Here is a 15,870-nt window from a genome sequence, read left to right as displayed (position 1 = left end):
GTTGCTTCAGGTTTGGTACTTCTTTAGATTTTCTCGTTGAGCTATTCATATTGATTGCAAATCATAACTGCTACGAATACGAAATTTTTTCGATTGTTTAAGAATAAACATCGTGTTCATCTGAAGCGGCTTCACCAAATCAGATGCACCAACAAAATATAGTACTGTTAGTTGTCACAAACAACTAACCTAGCATATGACTAGAATTACAATCAGCCACACACGTTGTGGAAAAACACTTGTAAACTAAAGGTTTTTCGTCAAATTTCCTTTACCATTTAAATGCAAAATTCTACAGAATAAAAAAAAAATAAAAAAATAATAAAAATAATTAAATTTAAACATCGGCTATGCCGAAGTTTATATACCCTTGCAGTCCTTGGTAATAATAATTTTGCATGTTTGTTTTCTGCAACTCAATTCATCAATATACAAACAAAACAATTTTACGTAGACGTAGTAGACAGCAAGCAGCGCTGCCGGCAGAGCTGGGAGCAGAGCCGAATATTATATTGACTGTGACTTGTGTTATATTTATCCGATCACATTCAAATTCTGGGATCTGGGGTTTTATATCCAATATTATCACATACGTAAATTTCATAGCATACTCCAATTTTTATGAAAATGTTTTTTCTAGTTCTTCTAGAGCCATATGATATAGTGGTCCGATCCTGATGGTTTTCATACTTTATTTTTCCCGGGTAATAAAAAACCCCTAAAAAAAATTTCAGCCCGATAGCTCTTAAGACTCTTAACTCAGCTTCTCATGCTGATCAAGAATATATATACTTTATGGGGTCGGAAACGTCTCCTTCTGTGCGTTACAAACATCTGACCAATTTTATAATACCCTCTGCAAGGGTATAAAAATAAGAAACAAGCTGCATAGACAATAGTCTAAACTCTGTAATGTAAATAGCTAGCTTTAAGCTTAATTTAATAATAAGGAAATAAAGCATTTTATGAAATGATTCCTAAAATGAGGGATTTAAGTCAAAAGTTATATAACTTTTAAGATCAGTGCCATTTTGTATTAAACAACACGGTAAAAAGAATTATGGAAATCGAAGAAATAATGGATTGTTTATGAGTCAAAATCGTTTGAGCATCGTTTGAATTCATGGGTTCACTGTACTATATTATATTATTTGGCATCATGGATGCAGATGACAGAGTACAGATGGAAGAAAAAAAGAGCAGTTTACTGATAAATCGGCAAAGCTCGAAACAGCTAGAAGAAGAGCAGACTTCGATAGTAGTTCGTCAAACATTCTTAAGACAACTATAAATAAAATTAATGATAATTTTCATAACATGAACAACCAGATCGAAAATATGACAGCATTACTAAAAGAAAGCTATTACAAATAGAAAGAATCCATCCAGTTCTTCATGATTGTAAGGCAATTGAGTTCCGTGGTTGATGAATGTGAAAAATTCAGACAGGAATAATAAATCTTTTAATAGACATTAACCATGGTAGGTTGAACCCTAACTTTTTTAAACCAAGCCAAATGAAATTGAAAATAACAAAAATAAAGGACAAGTTGTCCGAAGCATTAGTACTACCAGGTAAAAGGTAAAAGTTAAAATAAATATATACTCTGTTGACGGCCAAGGGTATTTTTATTGACAGAAAAATAATTATAAATGCAAAAATACCACTGTTTGGTAGACATCCGTATTTTCTCTATAAAGAAATTCTAGTGCCTGTACGATTGAGCAATAGTCAAATGGTAATGGTCCATATAGATAGTTAGTACTTAATATATAACTTTGAAATAGACTCGTATAATTTTATGTCTGAATCAGCTATGCAATAATTTCGGAACCGGCAGTCGAACAGGAGAACATGGAGTGGGGCCAATGATAATGTGAGCTGACACCTTTTGAACAGAATACCAAATCTAACTGCTTATACACAACGATTGTAGAGACAAGATCGTACTAGGTAGAATTAGATAGCAGCAGTAGTTGGTTATTCAAGGTCACACCTAAAACTAAGGCCAGAGTCCAATGCAGTAACGAATAGCAGGAGGTGGTGGAATTTTGAGCCTCAGGCCTCAGATCAGGTTGCACAGCTAGGACAGAAGACAAAATTTTAGTAGCTCATCATAGTGTCCAATCAGAGTCGTACATAGCTATTAAAACTTCGCACATAGGCGATATTAGTAACATAGCAAATATAGAACATAGAACTTAGTAACATAGCAAAATATGGAACCCAGTAGAATCAAACATAGTAAACCATTCGGCACAAATGGAAACAATAGGAAGCCAATTACAATCATTAAAGGAACATAATACTATATTACTAGGTTTAAGCTTCAATCATGTAGCTGGTCATACTTCTTTAATGTTAGTCATCTTACTAATGATAATATTAATAATAATAATTTGTTTAAGACAACTTAATAATAAAAGGATCCAAATCTCCTCATATGGCGGCACCCCTCAGAATGTTTAAGAATAAACGTGTTCATCTGAAGCGGCTTCACCAAATCAGATGCACCATACAAAATATAATACAACTGTACTTTGTCACAAACAACTAACCTAGCATATAACTAGAATTACAATCAGCCATATATATATATTGTATAGTAGCTGTAAGATACCTATATATACTATATTTATGTACATAAAATTTAGCCGAAGGCCTCAGTAGCCATGGCTACAAACTGTTGGCTTAAACTTTGTAAGTTTAAGTTAACTCTACAAATAAATAAAAAATACAATCAGCCAAACACGTTGTGGAAAAACACTTGTAGTTCTAAACTAACCCAAAAGATCACAACGGCAGGATGTCAAGTGGCTTATGCCGTGCCTAAAATAATAATAATTTTGCAACCCCCGAAAATGTGGGTTTAAGTCGCACTAGAATAAGATCTTCTAAGAACAATTGTTACCTCCTAGTTCAGTTCAGTTCATATTTTGAATTCAACGAATGAAGATTGTTTTTTTTAGTTGTGGTTCTAAATTCCCTATTCACCGATGCATTGCAGAATTATGTGTACAGAATTTACTATAAAGTTTGCCTAATCACCACCTCGGCCACGATAAACAAAAACTGATAATACACCTTGCTGGGATGTACATAGAACGAAGTAGGTTATACAAGCTGTATTCTTTGCGAATCTAGGATGAAAAGTTGATTGCCTTAAACACGGCATGAAAACACGTGGAAGAGGTTTTTTAAAATTATAAAATGACATCTTGAATAGCAGATGTAAAATTGCCAGGAAATAATAGATGGTGCAGAATTTGCCGAATATGCATCAAAAACAAGTCCACTTTTGAGTGAATTGTATGCGCAAAAGAAAAGTTACATCATAGAATATAATTTTATAGCTTACGGAAAGAACTTAATCGGAAAGCACAGGAATGTACGACCGAGGACTACAAATGGTTCAGATACACTAAACATTCAAAATTTCTCGAAGTAGACACAATGAAGTCCTTTTTAACATCCTGGCAGCCTCTTTGTACCCAGTTATTGCATCGCTGAGAAACGTGCGATCATGAAAGGATGTGGAAAATAGCAACTATAGTTCCGAAAGGTTGAGTTTATTACATATTGATGTAAATGTGTCTAGATATCGACATTTTTGCAGTTATTCAAAATTGAGTTTTAGCCGGCTTGAGTTCAATAAATCTTACTAATTTATAAGATTTTTAGCTATTTCAAGAACCACCAAGCTCTATCATCAGCATGGCCATATCATACCATCAACCCTAAAAGTAGTTGGAAATTAAAAATACATAAAGCGAAAAAACAACGACAAAGCTTGCAACTTCACTTTTTTATGTACTTACCCTTGGGCGCCATCGGAATCAGTGTAAAGGGCTTCGTCTTAACCAACTAACTTACAACGTTTTTATGCTTGGAAATATTTTTTGACTTTGATCTAGAATATTACAGCAAGGATAGCTAGCACTATTGGCATTGGCAAACATTCATTTCAAAGCTTGATCAATATTTTATCAAATGCTTTTAACATTTTTCATGCTTTTTTAAAATGCTTTTAACTTTTTTCAAATAGAAGGTATGATTTTTGCAATGTAACACCACCCTTATGGGGGTATTCTTAGTATGTTTTAAAAAATTTTTTAAGCTTAAAATATAGCTTGGTCTATTGAGAATGTTTTTTTAAACTGGCGGCAAGGATACAGACGCAATGAACCTATTAAAATGCAATAGACGCGGAATATCCAATTGTTGGGTAAATAAAAACAAAACTAAAAAAACAGTTTGTTCTTAAATTCTTCTCCGATATATTTCGACCACTCATCGGTGGGGCAATTATTTTTACACGTCCGTCATAAAAAGGCAAAATCTAAGTTCCGAGGGATTTTGAATTGACAGATATCCGACATAATTGGAGTGTTGAATAGGTTTGATTTGAAAATAATGTTTTCTCGTAAAACGCAATTTTTCTGACAATCAGCTACACTCCATCTTCACCGCGCTGAGCTGGACACAACATTACATTGTTTAGTTTTGGCTTGCCTTTGCGCATCGACTTGCAGTTGTGTTTTATCAATAATATGCTGTAAAAGAGTATCGAAATTTCGTTCAGATTTTTGATTATCTTCAAGATTGGTCCGAGTAGTTCATCTGCGCTGAATTAATCTGTTTGTCTCTCTTTCGGCATTCTTTTTTCATACACTTTTTTGGTACCCATTCTCCGACAAAATATTAGTAATTTGCGTAATTTGAACGCCCAGCACTTCCGTTCTATTTTTCGCTTTTTAGCGTTGCTACTTTCCGAGTGCTCTTTTATCGCGGTAAATAAATTTCATTAATGCATCTAAATGCGGTTTATACATCAAGATGTATCCTCAAAGTTAAATGGCAAATAGCCCTTTAGTCAGATATATAATTGGTAATTCCCAGTTATATATTAATATTTTGGTAAGAAACGCAAAATCTAAAAAAATCTACATGTTTTTCTTTTAGTAAATTGTCCTGACATTAATATTGAGCCAGTTCGAAACAAGCGCAAACTGTTGGACACCAATTAAATGAATATATAGGCATGAAAATTCGAAATTAGAATACATGTCGCAACAAAAGTGAGAGAAAAGACATAAGCGATATTTAATATTTTTATCATAAAAAAATTCTAAAATTCTAAAAATAATATAATAAAATACCCAAGGAGCTACACCTCCCAGTACTGATTTACTATAGTTCGAAAACTCGATAACAACAAGTATTATATAGCTTCGAATGTCTCCACTGAGCCACAGACTAGATTAATTCTAATATATAGCAATTCCATAGTATTTATGTAAATAATGTAGGGGAGGAGGCCCAGTTGTTGAAAAAACTCGAAATTTTTTCCTCAATTCCGGGAAATGAAAAATTATGAAGTTTACCGTTTAAATATTAACCAAACGCAACTTTTTTCCACAGAAAGTATGTTTATTTGAGTTACTCAAAAAATTTTTGAACAAATTTATTCTGGATAACTTTTTTTTAGGCCAGTTGTGACGCACCTCACTGAAAATGAGAAAATAGTAAAGTAATGTCACACCAATTGTTGTGATTTAATGTCAAACTGTCATTCAATACCGCATGTCATAAATATTTGAGAATGTCACAACTGGGACCCCTCCCCTAAATAATTCGTCTTGCCGACTTGCACCAGGTCATATAACCAGCTATCCGTTGAAAACAAAAAAAATATTTTGGAAAACTCATAGGCCGTGTGTTCCTCCTGCACATTTCAAAAATGTAGAAAGCAGAAAGCCTAAAGATGAAATTTAATTATACTGGCTGTTCCTGGATAAACTTTGGTTAGTAAGTTCCAAGGTCATACGCCCGTTTTTACGATTAGAAGCATCGTTCAAGCATTCTACCACTATACTAAACGTAAAGGTAACCGTACAAGTGGCATCATAAGCATTTATTGAATTGATTGAAAAGTCGCAAAAATAAAATTAAATGAATCGGATCGACGCTGATGACTTATAACTAAACGTAATTTACAAAATTTGTGACGCCTTTGCTGAGAAAAACTTAAAGCAATAAGAAAAGCAGTTAAAAGGTTTTTCAAATTTCGGAGACTTTGAACCAAGTTGTCACTGCCTTCAGAACTATTGTTATTAGATGATAAGAATCAAACAGTAGTAAAACCATAAAACTAAAAATTCGAAAAGGTTATATAAATATAGATTTAATCAAGGGAAAAAAAGAATTATGTTTTCATGAAGCCGGCTCTTTGTTTTGTTGTACTTTTGAGGAAGACAGTCACTCAAACTCATGCAGTTTTCCGTTACCGTACTGCTTTAGCAACGTAGGACTGATAATTCTGAGTGGTACACAAACATTTGTTTGCCGGAAGTCGTCGAAAAAATTCGCAAAACCGAAGACGAATTAATCCGTCGAATAATCCGCCCTACAGTTCTTACTTAACACCCATAGACCTTTTTTTATTCCCGTTTCTGGGAAAGCAGACGACGAGCTCAAAACATGTTTCGGATGTATCTCAAGAGGTATGGAAGTTCTTCCATGCTTTCCTTTTGGACGAATACAAAAGTGTTATTATCTAAAAATTTTTGTTCTTATTTGCTATCTATTAACACACCAAGTCTTATCACAATCTGTTAAAAAAAATATCAAGTTACGTGTAAGCTATGCAAAAGAACGCAGTTGCCCGTTGGATATTCTACGTGCGCTTCAATATTTAAACGAGATACCATATCTTTGCTACGAACCGTAAATTTAAAAATTTGTATTTCTGTAAGGGATAAAATCACCAATATTTTCAGATCCGGTTTATTTGAAATTATTGCGAAGAGCTCTTCCGTTCCCGGAATTTGAAAAAAAAAACATTTTGTTTAATTATCGCAATCAAACTATTTACATTGATATTATATATTAATATCTATCAACACTTTGAACTTTAGAAAGTAAAATTTTCGCGCAAGAACACGCTGACTAAATTACAAATTTGTATAGAATAGATAATAATTATTTATAAATTTATATTAATTTTACCACATATGCATTACTCTATAGTCTATCTATAAAAGCTAAGTTTTACAACTTACATATCATCTCATCTTGCCACAAATATTTTCATTTAATTTTTTGGGTACAGATTTGATGAAAAATATCACTATGCTTAATGTTTTTTTAAATATTTTAACATCAGCATTTAACTTTTACAAATCGTCTTAAAGTAAGTAATTTTTTACATCATTCAAATAAAGTTTTTGGCTGTGCCATCTTAAACACTTTAAAAATTTATAATTAATAAGTAGACAACTCTAACTATGAATGCGTACATACACAAAGGCCCTCAATTCGGTTGCTTTAGCAGCTTAAATCGTGAGCGCGAAATCTGAATATAAACAAACGAAATATGTATTTATAGCCGTACGACGTCATTTCAACGTTGTGTAAAATATTTATATATGGTTTGAAGTCAGCTAGTCATGCTGTAAAGGCGTCTCTTCAAGTTCCACTGCTTTTTTCCGGTGCTTAATACTCGAAATAAATTTAGGCCGTACCAATTTTAGTTGTGATGAAGTTTCTATACTCTGACAAATTAAATAATAAGTCAAAGTTTTCAGTGAGTTTCAAATTATAGTAACAATTTAAAAAAAAATTTAACAAATTTTATTCGTGAAAACTTGGGTTGTTCGCCTAGTGGGAAATTTTTATACATATTAATTTTCTAATATTATCTGAGTTTTACAAATAGACCTTAAGTGTGTTTTTTTTCCGAATTACTTCATCTGCTTGTATACCAAATTTGGTCCAGTTAGTTTAGTTATAGTTTATAGTCTCAAATGAACAGAACGAACGATTAAACGAACAATTTTTGAATTTATTTTGTACACACTACAAATAATAGATTTATTCATTTAAGAACACGAAATACAATTTACAGAAATTCTCAAAAAATAGCTTTTTAATAATAGTAAAGATATTTTACCATAACGGTGTGCAACATATGAGTCTATTGGTATAATATACCCTATTCTCTACGGACACACAGGGCACCCTGTACAGCAAAAAGATGACGACGCGTGCGATAAATACATATGTACATATGAGTCAGAGAAGTAAATTTTACCCCATGCTTGATTAATTAGGTTATGATTTGAAATTAGCCCAAATTTTGCAAAACTACAAACCGAATACAATAATTTCGTATCAATTATAAGAATTCATATTTGCGGCAATTACAATACACATCACCATATACATAACACAAACTCTAAGTTTTATCTAGTTCTGTTCTTAAGTCGTTCTAATAAATATAAGTTCATTAAACAACAAAGTTTGGTATTTTAAAGCCTTTAAACACGTTGTCTCCATTATGGGTATTTAAATATATATATATATATTTTTTGGCGTCCCAAAGAGATGCAAAGATTTTCTTTTTGTATCTTCAGACCTCTATGTATATTAGCAAAAGCCAAGAAATAATATAATTATAAATTAACTTACAGTAATTAGTATCTGCTCCGCAAAAAAGAACAACCGATTTTTCAACACTATGAGTGGGGATTCCCTATATTGAATTTCAATTTGTACATAATTTCTTAACTTTTTTCAGAGTACGTTTTTGTCAAATCGCGTCAGTACAAAGAAAATGATAGTCCATGTGCTTGCGCCAAATGGGAGAAAAGAGTACTTCCAAATTCGATCTGAGAGCGAGATAAACACGATGGGGAACTTTGTGTGTTCGTGACTATTTAATCGCCTATATAAAAACGAATGCAACCTTCGAGTTCGAATCAGTCGCGCAAAGAAAGCTGTGCCATAACCATTATATAAATTAAAACAAGAGCTGCTTCAGGATACTTATAAGTGATATTTATAATAAGAAACAAGGAAAAAAAAGTGATTTATTAAAAAATTTATTTAACCTTTGGAGTTACAAAAATGAATGTAGATGAGTTTCAAAAATATGGCAGGGAAGTTGTAGATTATATATGCGAATACTCTACCCATATTGAAGAACGTGATGTGGCTCCCACTCTAAATCCTGGTTATTTAAAAAAAATAATTCCAGGTGAGGAAAACATTTAATACAATTGTAAACATTGCAAACATACCAAAATCAAACAATACTTGTTAATTATAGTGCAAGTGATATATTGTGGAATTGTAGGCACAAGGAAGGTCGCAAACTTTCTAAGCGAACACGAAGTTTTAATACACTTAAACTGATTATTACTAGGGAATAAGAAAAGTAGTCTGTAAAGTATAATTATAGCACTGTTGGTAACAATTTTATTCATATTCAAACTCATTATTCATATATGTATCTTAAAAAAATAAATTTTGAAGAGTCATGTTCATTAATTGTTTAACAATGATTTGGTCAGAGTCAAGTGGATAGTGGAACGGTAAATGAGTGTGCATATATAGCACAATTGCGGGGGTAGCAAATGGCTTAACACTTAGTCAGCCCCAATGTATTAAACTTTTTGATGTCTTTTGCTTTCAAGCGAATTTCGCACCAAGTTAAATATTTGCTTCTAAATGAGGAATGTGTCTTTCCACCTCTCTCTGTACCTCTGTACCTGTCTTGTGTGAGTTTAACTAAACAAATCAATTAATTATGCATAAGCAAACATACATAGCACAAACAACACACCTTTTCTCGATTTACTTGTTGATATTGCCCCTAGACTCACTGCCAAAAATAACAAAACGAAACTTACTATAAATATTGTGGGGAAAAACTAACTTAATAGGTGCTGAAAGAAATATCTTTCAATTTTTCATTCTATTTGTCTTATAGCGGATGCCCCACAATCGCCCGAATCATTCAAAGATATTCTCAAGGACTTCGAGCAAAAGATTATGCCAGGCATTGTACATTGGAATCATCCCAAATTCTTTGCTTATTTTCCGTCGGGGAATTCATTCCCCTCTATTTTAGGTGATATGCTAAGCAGTGCTATTGGATCAATTGGATTCAGTTGGGCTAGTTGTCCAGCTGCCGCCGAATTAGAAACAATTGTTATGAACTGGTATGCCAAGGCCCTGGGTCTTCCGAAGGCATTTATTTCAGATGCACCAGGCAGTACTGGCGGCGGAGCATTGCAAGGATCTGCTTCGGAATGTGTCTTAGTTTCGTTAATAACAGCTCGCGCCAGAGCAATAAATGAATTGAAGGGACAAACAACGGTCCATGATAGCGTTTTCTTGCCCAATCTTATAGCATATGCCAGTCGAGAAGCTCATTCATGCGTGGAGAAGGCCGCTAAGATGGCATTGGTTAAATTGCGAATCGTTGATGCTGATGAGCATGGACAAATGCGAGTTGATTTGCTACAACAAGCCATTGAAAATGATGTGACCGCTGGCTTAACACCATTTTTTGTAGTAGCAACTGTAGGCACAACGGGAGGATGCGCTTTTGATGATATCACGGAGATTGGTAGGGTTTGCCGACGAATTTCAAGTATTTGGTTGCATGTAGATGGAGCCTACGCGGGAAATTCATTTATACTGCCCGAAATGCGTACTTTTTCAGCTGGGCTTGAGTTTGCGGATTCCTTTAATACAAATCCCAATAAGTTGCTATTGACTAATTTCGATGCATCAGCACTTTGGGTGCGTGATGTGATGAATCTGAAAAGTGCTTTGAATGTAAATCCTTTATACTTACGCCATGATCATATGAATGGCGTGGACTACAGACACTATGGTATACCATTAAGTCGCAGATTTAGAGCTTTGAAATTGTGGTTTGTGTTTCGCATATATGGTATTAAAGGTCTTCAAGAGTATATACGCAACCACATGGCTTTGGCTAAAAAGTTCGAAATGCTGGTACGCAAGGATGAACGTTTCGAAGTGCGTAACGATGTTCATTTAGGACTGGTCTGCTTCCGAATGCGGTAAGTGGTGTATTGGACTTGCGATAGGGGTCTCATTCTAACCACATCATATTTATTTTATTTTTTATGACAGTACTGATGATGAGTCCAATCATTTACTTCTCGCTCAGATTAATCACTCAGGAAAAATGCACATGACTCCAGCGAAATTTAATGGACGCTATGTTATTCGTTTTTGTGTTACATACGAACATGCAACCGAAAAAGACATCCTTGAAGCTTGGTGTCAAATTAAAAACTTCGCCGAAGAAATCTTACGCGATGCAAAACTGGAAATCGGTTCAATCCCTAATTCACCAGATTCATCGGAACGTTCAAGCTCAGAACCAGCAGCTAACGCCCTTGCCGGCGCAGGCAAACCTCCAATCAAAAAGAAGCTTACGCGTACCAAATCCTTGCGTTTTTCTTTCACACGCAGTATTTCTAGAGAGCAATACCAAAATCAAACTGAACACTTAATGGATGGATGTACCCCCATTTTAGTTGTTGATCCAAAAACCATACAACAGAGCTTTGAACAAGCCACAGAAAACAATGAAAGGAACAATAATAATCAAAGTAAGCTAAAGTATATCTCAGATGTAGACACAGATGACGCGAGTAATTAAAATTAAATTTAATATGTCACATCTCGCGTTGATGTACAACTAGTAGATAGTATTAAAATTACTGAGCTGAAATGAGGCCTACCTAGTTAACAATTTTGTTCTCCGTTTTAGCTTATTTATGAATTCAAACGCATACAAACATATATCATAGAACAACATAGAACAAACATCATAGATTTTTGTTATATTTTTTATGTTTGTCAAAAATTTATTAAAAAAAAAAAAAAAAAAAAAAAAAAATTACTACGCAAAAGAAAACACATGACACATGATCAAAATTGGCATTTGTTACTAAAGCTACTCAAAACTGTGCACAATGTGCTAACCAAATGTTGAATGAAGACGGGAAATGTAATCGATTAGAATTGTTGTTTTGGCAAAGACCAACGAGAATTAGAATGGGTGAAAATAATTTTATTATCGTAACGTTGCAGGTGGGACTTTGGAATGTACATGTGTATGCATGTACATACATGTCATATATGAATATTATGCTAACTTATATTTTACATATCTATGTAAGATGTGGGGGCTTTAGTTTATGAAAGTCAAACAAGCTAATTTCGTATTTTTACCACGCCATGTTATACTATATACCTTAGACTAAATCTAACGTAAAGTCGGAAAGTTCCGAAACCACCAGCCAAGTCTATATGTGCGTCTGTCCGTCCCTCCATAAATATGACCTAGATGCAAACTTGCAGAATTACAATTTTCACAACATACAACATTTCACATAATACACTGGTGAAGAGCTTAGAATCAACCAAAGTTATGTAAAGCTTGAAGTGGTTTTGGTTCTTTGTATTGATAAAACTGGAAGTCCTTCCAAAACGTTAATAACTCTGTTTAGGGTCTAATTTTTTTAGCGGTATTTTTCTGCAAAGTGCGCGACAACGTGCTAAACTCAGAATACGATCTCGTCAAAATACTTATGCCGAAAATGAACATGAGTGATCAAACAATGCTTTAAATGGTTTGGATGAGAATAAAAATGGGTGAGATGATCAATCACAGTATTCAAACGAAGCAAAAACGAAGTGAATTAGTTTGCATTTTTAGAATTGAGTTCATATATTTTGAATCCTGCTTTTTATATTAATCTAATTATTTATATTTATGGGCATCACCGAGACAGTTTAAACAAAACTTAAAATGTTTATGTCAAAATAATATTTATTTCTTATTAGTTTCATGTGGTATATATTCAATCTCTATCCTCGATAAAGGACAAATAAGTCTTTAACATTTGTGTATGTAGCAACACAAACGAACTGCGAAACATTTCCTTTCTTTACACTAAAAATAAAGGGTAGTTGTTTCAAAAAATTATTAAATGTATTTTAATTATGTAATACAGGTAATGTAATATAATTATTTGATGCATTATAAACAGCTTTGAAAGAATTTGATTGGAAATAACGCATTGTAAATCGCATGCAAATTTAAAAAAAAGAACAAAATTAATTGTTATATTTGTCAAGAAACATTTTTATACCCTTGCAGAGGGTATTATAAAATTGGTCAGATGTTTGTAACACACAGAAGGAGACGTTTCCGACCCCATAAAGTATATATATTCTTGATCAGCATGAGAAGCTGAGTTGATATAGCCATGCCCGTCTGTCCATCCGTCTGTGCGTATGGGTTTTACTCAGCCGCCTTAAGAGCTATCGGGCTGAAATATTTTTTTCGGGGCTTTTTATTACCCGGGAAAAATAAAGTATGAAAACTATCAGGATCGGACAACTATATCATATAGCTCTAGAAGAAACATTTTCATAAAAATTGGAGTTTCGCTATGAAAATTAGATATGTGATAATATTGGATATAAAACCCAAAATTTGAATGTGATCGGATAAATAGAACACAAGTTACAGTCGATATAAATCGGTTCAAGCGCTGCCGACAGCGCTGCTTGCTGCCTACTACGTCATCATCAAAACATATACATATACGTCATCGTTATAATATACTATAATTGTAAGATTTTAAAATGACTCGCTTGTCAAGAAAATCTGCTAAACAACGACGACCGGAAGCTGCAATTCGGACTCTTACTTACCGCCAAGAAAATGGCAACGAGGTTCGCGAGAGAAATTCGCAACGCATGGCAAATAACCGGCAAAATGATCGGGAACGAGATCGTAGGCAAGACGCATTGGCACGTGCTGAACGACGAGCCAATAGAGAGTACAGGCTGCAGGAGCAGGCCCGAAACACACGGACCCGCCGTATTACGCAACAAGATCCTGATTATCGTTCGACGGAGTAGGAGGCCAACACTGCTCAGCTTATTGTTCGGAGACAGGATGGCGCGTTCAGGCAGCAAGAGCGCGAACGGGACGTAGAGGCCCATTTCGGTGCTCGCCAGGATCCTGATTATCGTTCAATGGAGCATTTATATTGTCTAATAATCAGTAAATGTGTTTTGAATTCAGTAGTTGAAATATTTAAGCATTTTAATAATACGACAACTAATTCTGTTGATGTATGAAATTTCACCTTTGTTATCGGATTAAATATAATAAAGAACTGCAAGGGTATATAAACTTCGGCATAGTTAGCTTCTTTGATATTTATATGCACTTTTGACATTTTGACCGATTTTTTCATTCTATTTTCGAGAATAATTTTTTTTCTGACAAGCACGAGACGAAGTGCTTTCAGTGTATGTGAGACGGTAGCTCTGCGGCAGAGCCGACCACTGGATTATTTCTATATGGCAGAATGGGTATTGTCCGCAACAAAAAGATAGTTAAAAGAAAAAAAAAGGCGAAAACTCGTGCCACATTAATATTTGTTTTTTTGTGGAGTCGGTTTTTAAAAAATGCAACATTGGAGTAGCGGGAAGTTGTGTTACAATTGCACTTAAAGAGCACGAATGGAATGAAAGGCCCCACTCTTTGACGAAGACAAAATGTAGAAAAATTAAAATTATTAATTAATTTTGGGAGTGACGGCAAAACAATGGTTGGGCGGAGATGGAGATGAACTATTTACCAACAGTAAAACACGACGGGGATCACGTAATGATTTAGGGCTGCATTCCGACAGAGGGAGTTGGAAATCTGGTCTTTATCGATGAAATAATGAACCAGGATGGGTATCTAAGCATTTTGAAAGAAAATCTGAAACAATCGACAAGGACAATGGGCATTTCCGAGACATTTAAGCTTTACCAGAATAAGAAGCATAAAGCTTTTAAAGTAAATTAATGGTTGCTATAGAACTCCTTAAAAGTATTAGATACAGAGCCGGCCGCAATCGCCAGATCTCAATCTGTGGAATGAGTTTTTTCGTTATCTTTTAAGTCAGATCGGACCGACTTCAAAAAGATTACCGTAACAATATTACTATACTTATGGCTTGGACTACGGGATCAATTAAAGAATAATCACCTAATTACAAAAAATAATTTTGAAATATGTATAAGAATATAGTTGGTATTTGTTATAAATAAGATAGTGCGACAACATTTTTTTTTTACATATGTTATAATATGTTTTCTCATTACTATCCATCAAAAAAGCTGAATTTTGGCCAGTAGTTCAGGATGAGCATGGTCGCAAATCCCCTTGAAGCGTTGTCAGGACCTCATCGATTTGATGCTCCTTCAATGCGAAGCCGGCATTTAAAATAAAGGATATACAACAAAATATTAGACTTTATTGAGTAAGGGGAACTCGAAAAATCATTTTTGATTTAAATTGATCTTTTTTTTTGCCTCTTGTGTAACTACTATAACAGACACTTTTCGTATTTCGCAAAAGCCATTAAAAACTGACAAAGACCAATGAAAAACAAACATATTCTAATCACTATTCTTATCTGTGTATGCTATTTTTTGAAAAATATGAAATAATAGTTTTATTTTTAAGGTTGAACATGTCAAAAAATAATACAAATGTTTTAAGGTATATACATAAATATACATATATAAATTTATGTTTATTGCATATTAAAGGCATATTTAAACTAATAATTATATTTACATATTTTCTGGATTTGTGGTACCTAATTGTCTAATAAATTAGATTTCTACCATTCCGCTAAGTTGAAGCATATTCGAATTAATTCGAGGGTCGTATTACTTTTGAAAGCATTCTTTCGGCTTAACAGCTTCAGTTTATTTACGTATTCAACCAGGGACCGGCATTCATATCCCCCGGGGGACAGACACGCTCGCCACCTCTTATGCGTGTAACGGCTGCCGATGTCCTCACACAAAAAAATCAACAGCATGAGCAGTGCGCTTGTTTTCCTGATATGAGGCAAAATTTGATGAATTTTCATTTTGCGAAGTGTAAAGCAACATACGCACACAAGCAAGTGCACACATACACCTACATTTTTTAAGCGCTTTCTTTGTGCCGGGTTTTG

The 15,870-nt window shown here is 34.0% G+C and overlaps 1 protein-coding gene across 1 annotated transcript; it reads left to right on the top strand.

Annotated features, from left to right (window-relative positions):
• The first annotated feature begins 8,755 nt into the window (after nt 1-8,755).
• LOC6652208 (aromatic-L-amino-acid decarboxylase) lies at nt 8,756-12,815 on the top strand. Its single transcript, XM_002074540.3, has 3 exons — nt 8,756-9,038; nt 9,774-10,878; nt 10,952-12,815. Exons 1-3 carry the CDS (start codon nt 8,909-8,911, stop codon nt 11,484-11,486), a joined length of 1,770 nt encoding a protein of 589 aa, XP_002074576.1. The 5' UTR covers nt 8,756-8,908; the 3' UTR covers nt 11,487-12,815.
• Nucleotides 12,816-15,870: the final 3,055 nt, after the last annotated feature.

The sequence above is a fragment of the Drosophila willistoni genome, assembly GCF_018902025.1.
Source record: "Drosophila willistoni isolate 14030-0811.24 chromosome 2L unlocalized genomic scaffold, UCI_dwil_1.1 Seg168, whole genome shotgun sequence".
NCBI lineage: Eukaryota > Metazoa > Arthropoda > Insecta > Diptera > Drosophilidae > Drosophila > Drosophila willistoni.
This window is presented reverse-complemented; position numbering and strand designations above follow the sequence as displayed.

What these genes read in the sequence shown, in the direction of transcription:
- LOC6652208 (XM_002074540.3), top strand. Translation starts at nt 8,909, where the DNA reads ATGAATGTAGATGAGTTTCAAAAATATGGCAGGGAAGTTGTAGATTAT. An exon ending in TTTAAAAAAAATAATTCCAG is followed by an intron (nt 9,039 to 9,773) that starts GTGAGGAAAACA and finishes TTTGTCTTATAG; the next exon opens with CGGATGCCCCACAATCGCCC. An exon ending in CTGGTCTGCTTCCGAATGCG is followed by an intron (nt 10,879 to 10,951) that starts GTAAGTGGTGTA and finishes TTTTTATGACAG; the next exon opens with TACTGATGATGAGTCCAATC.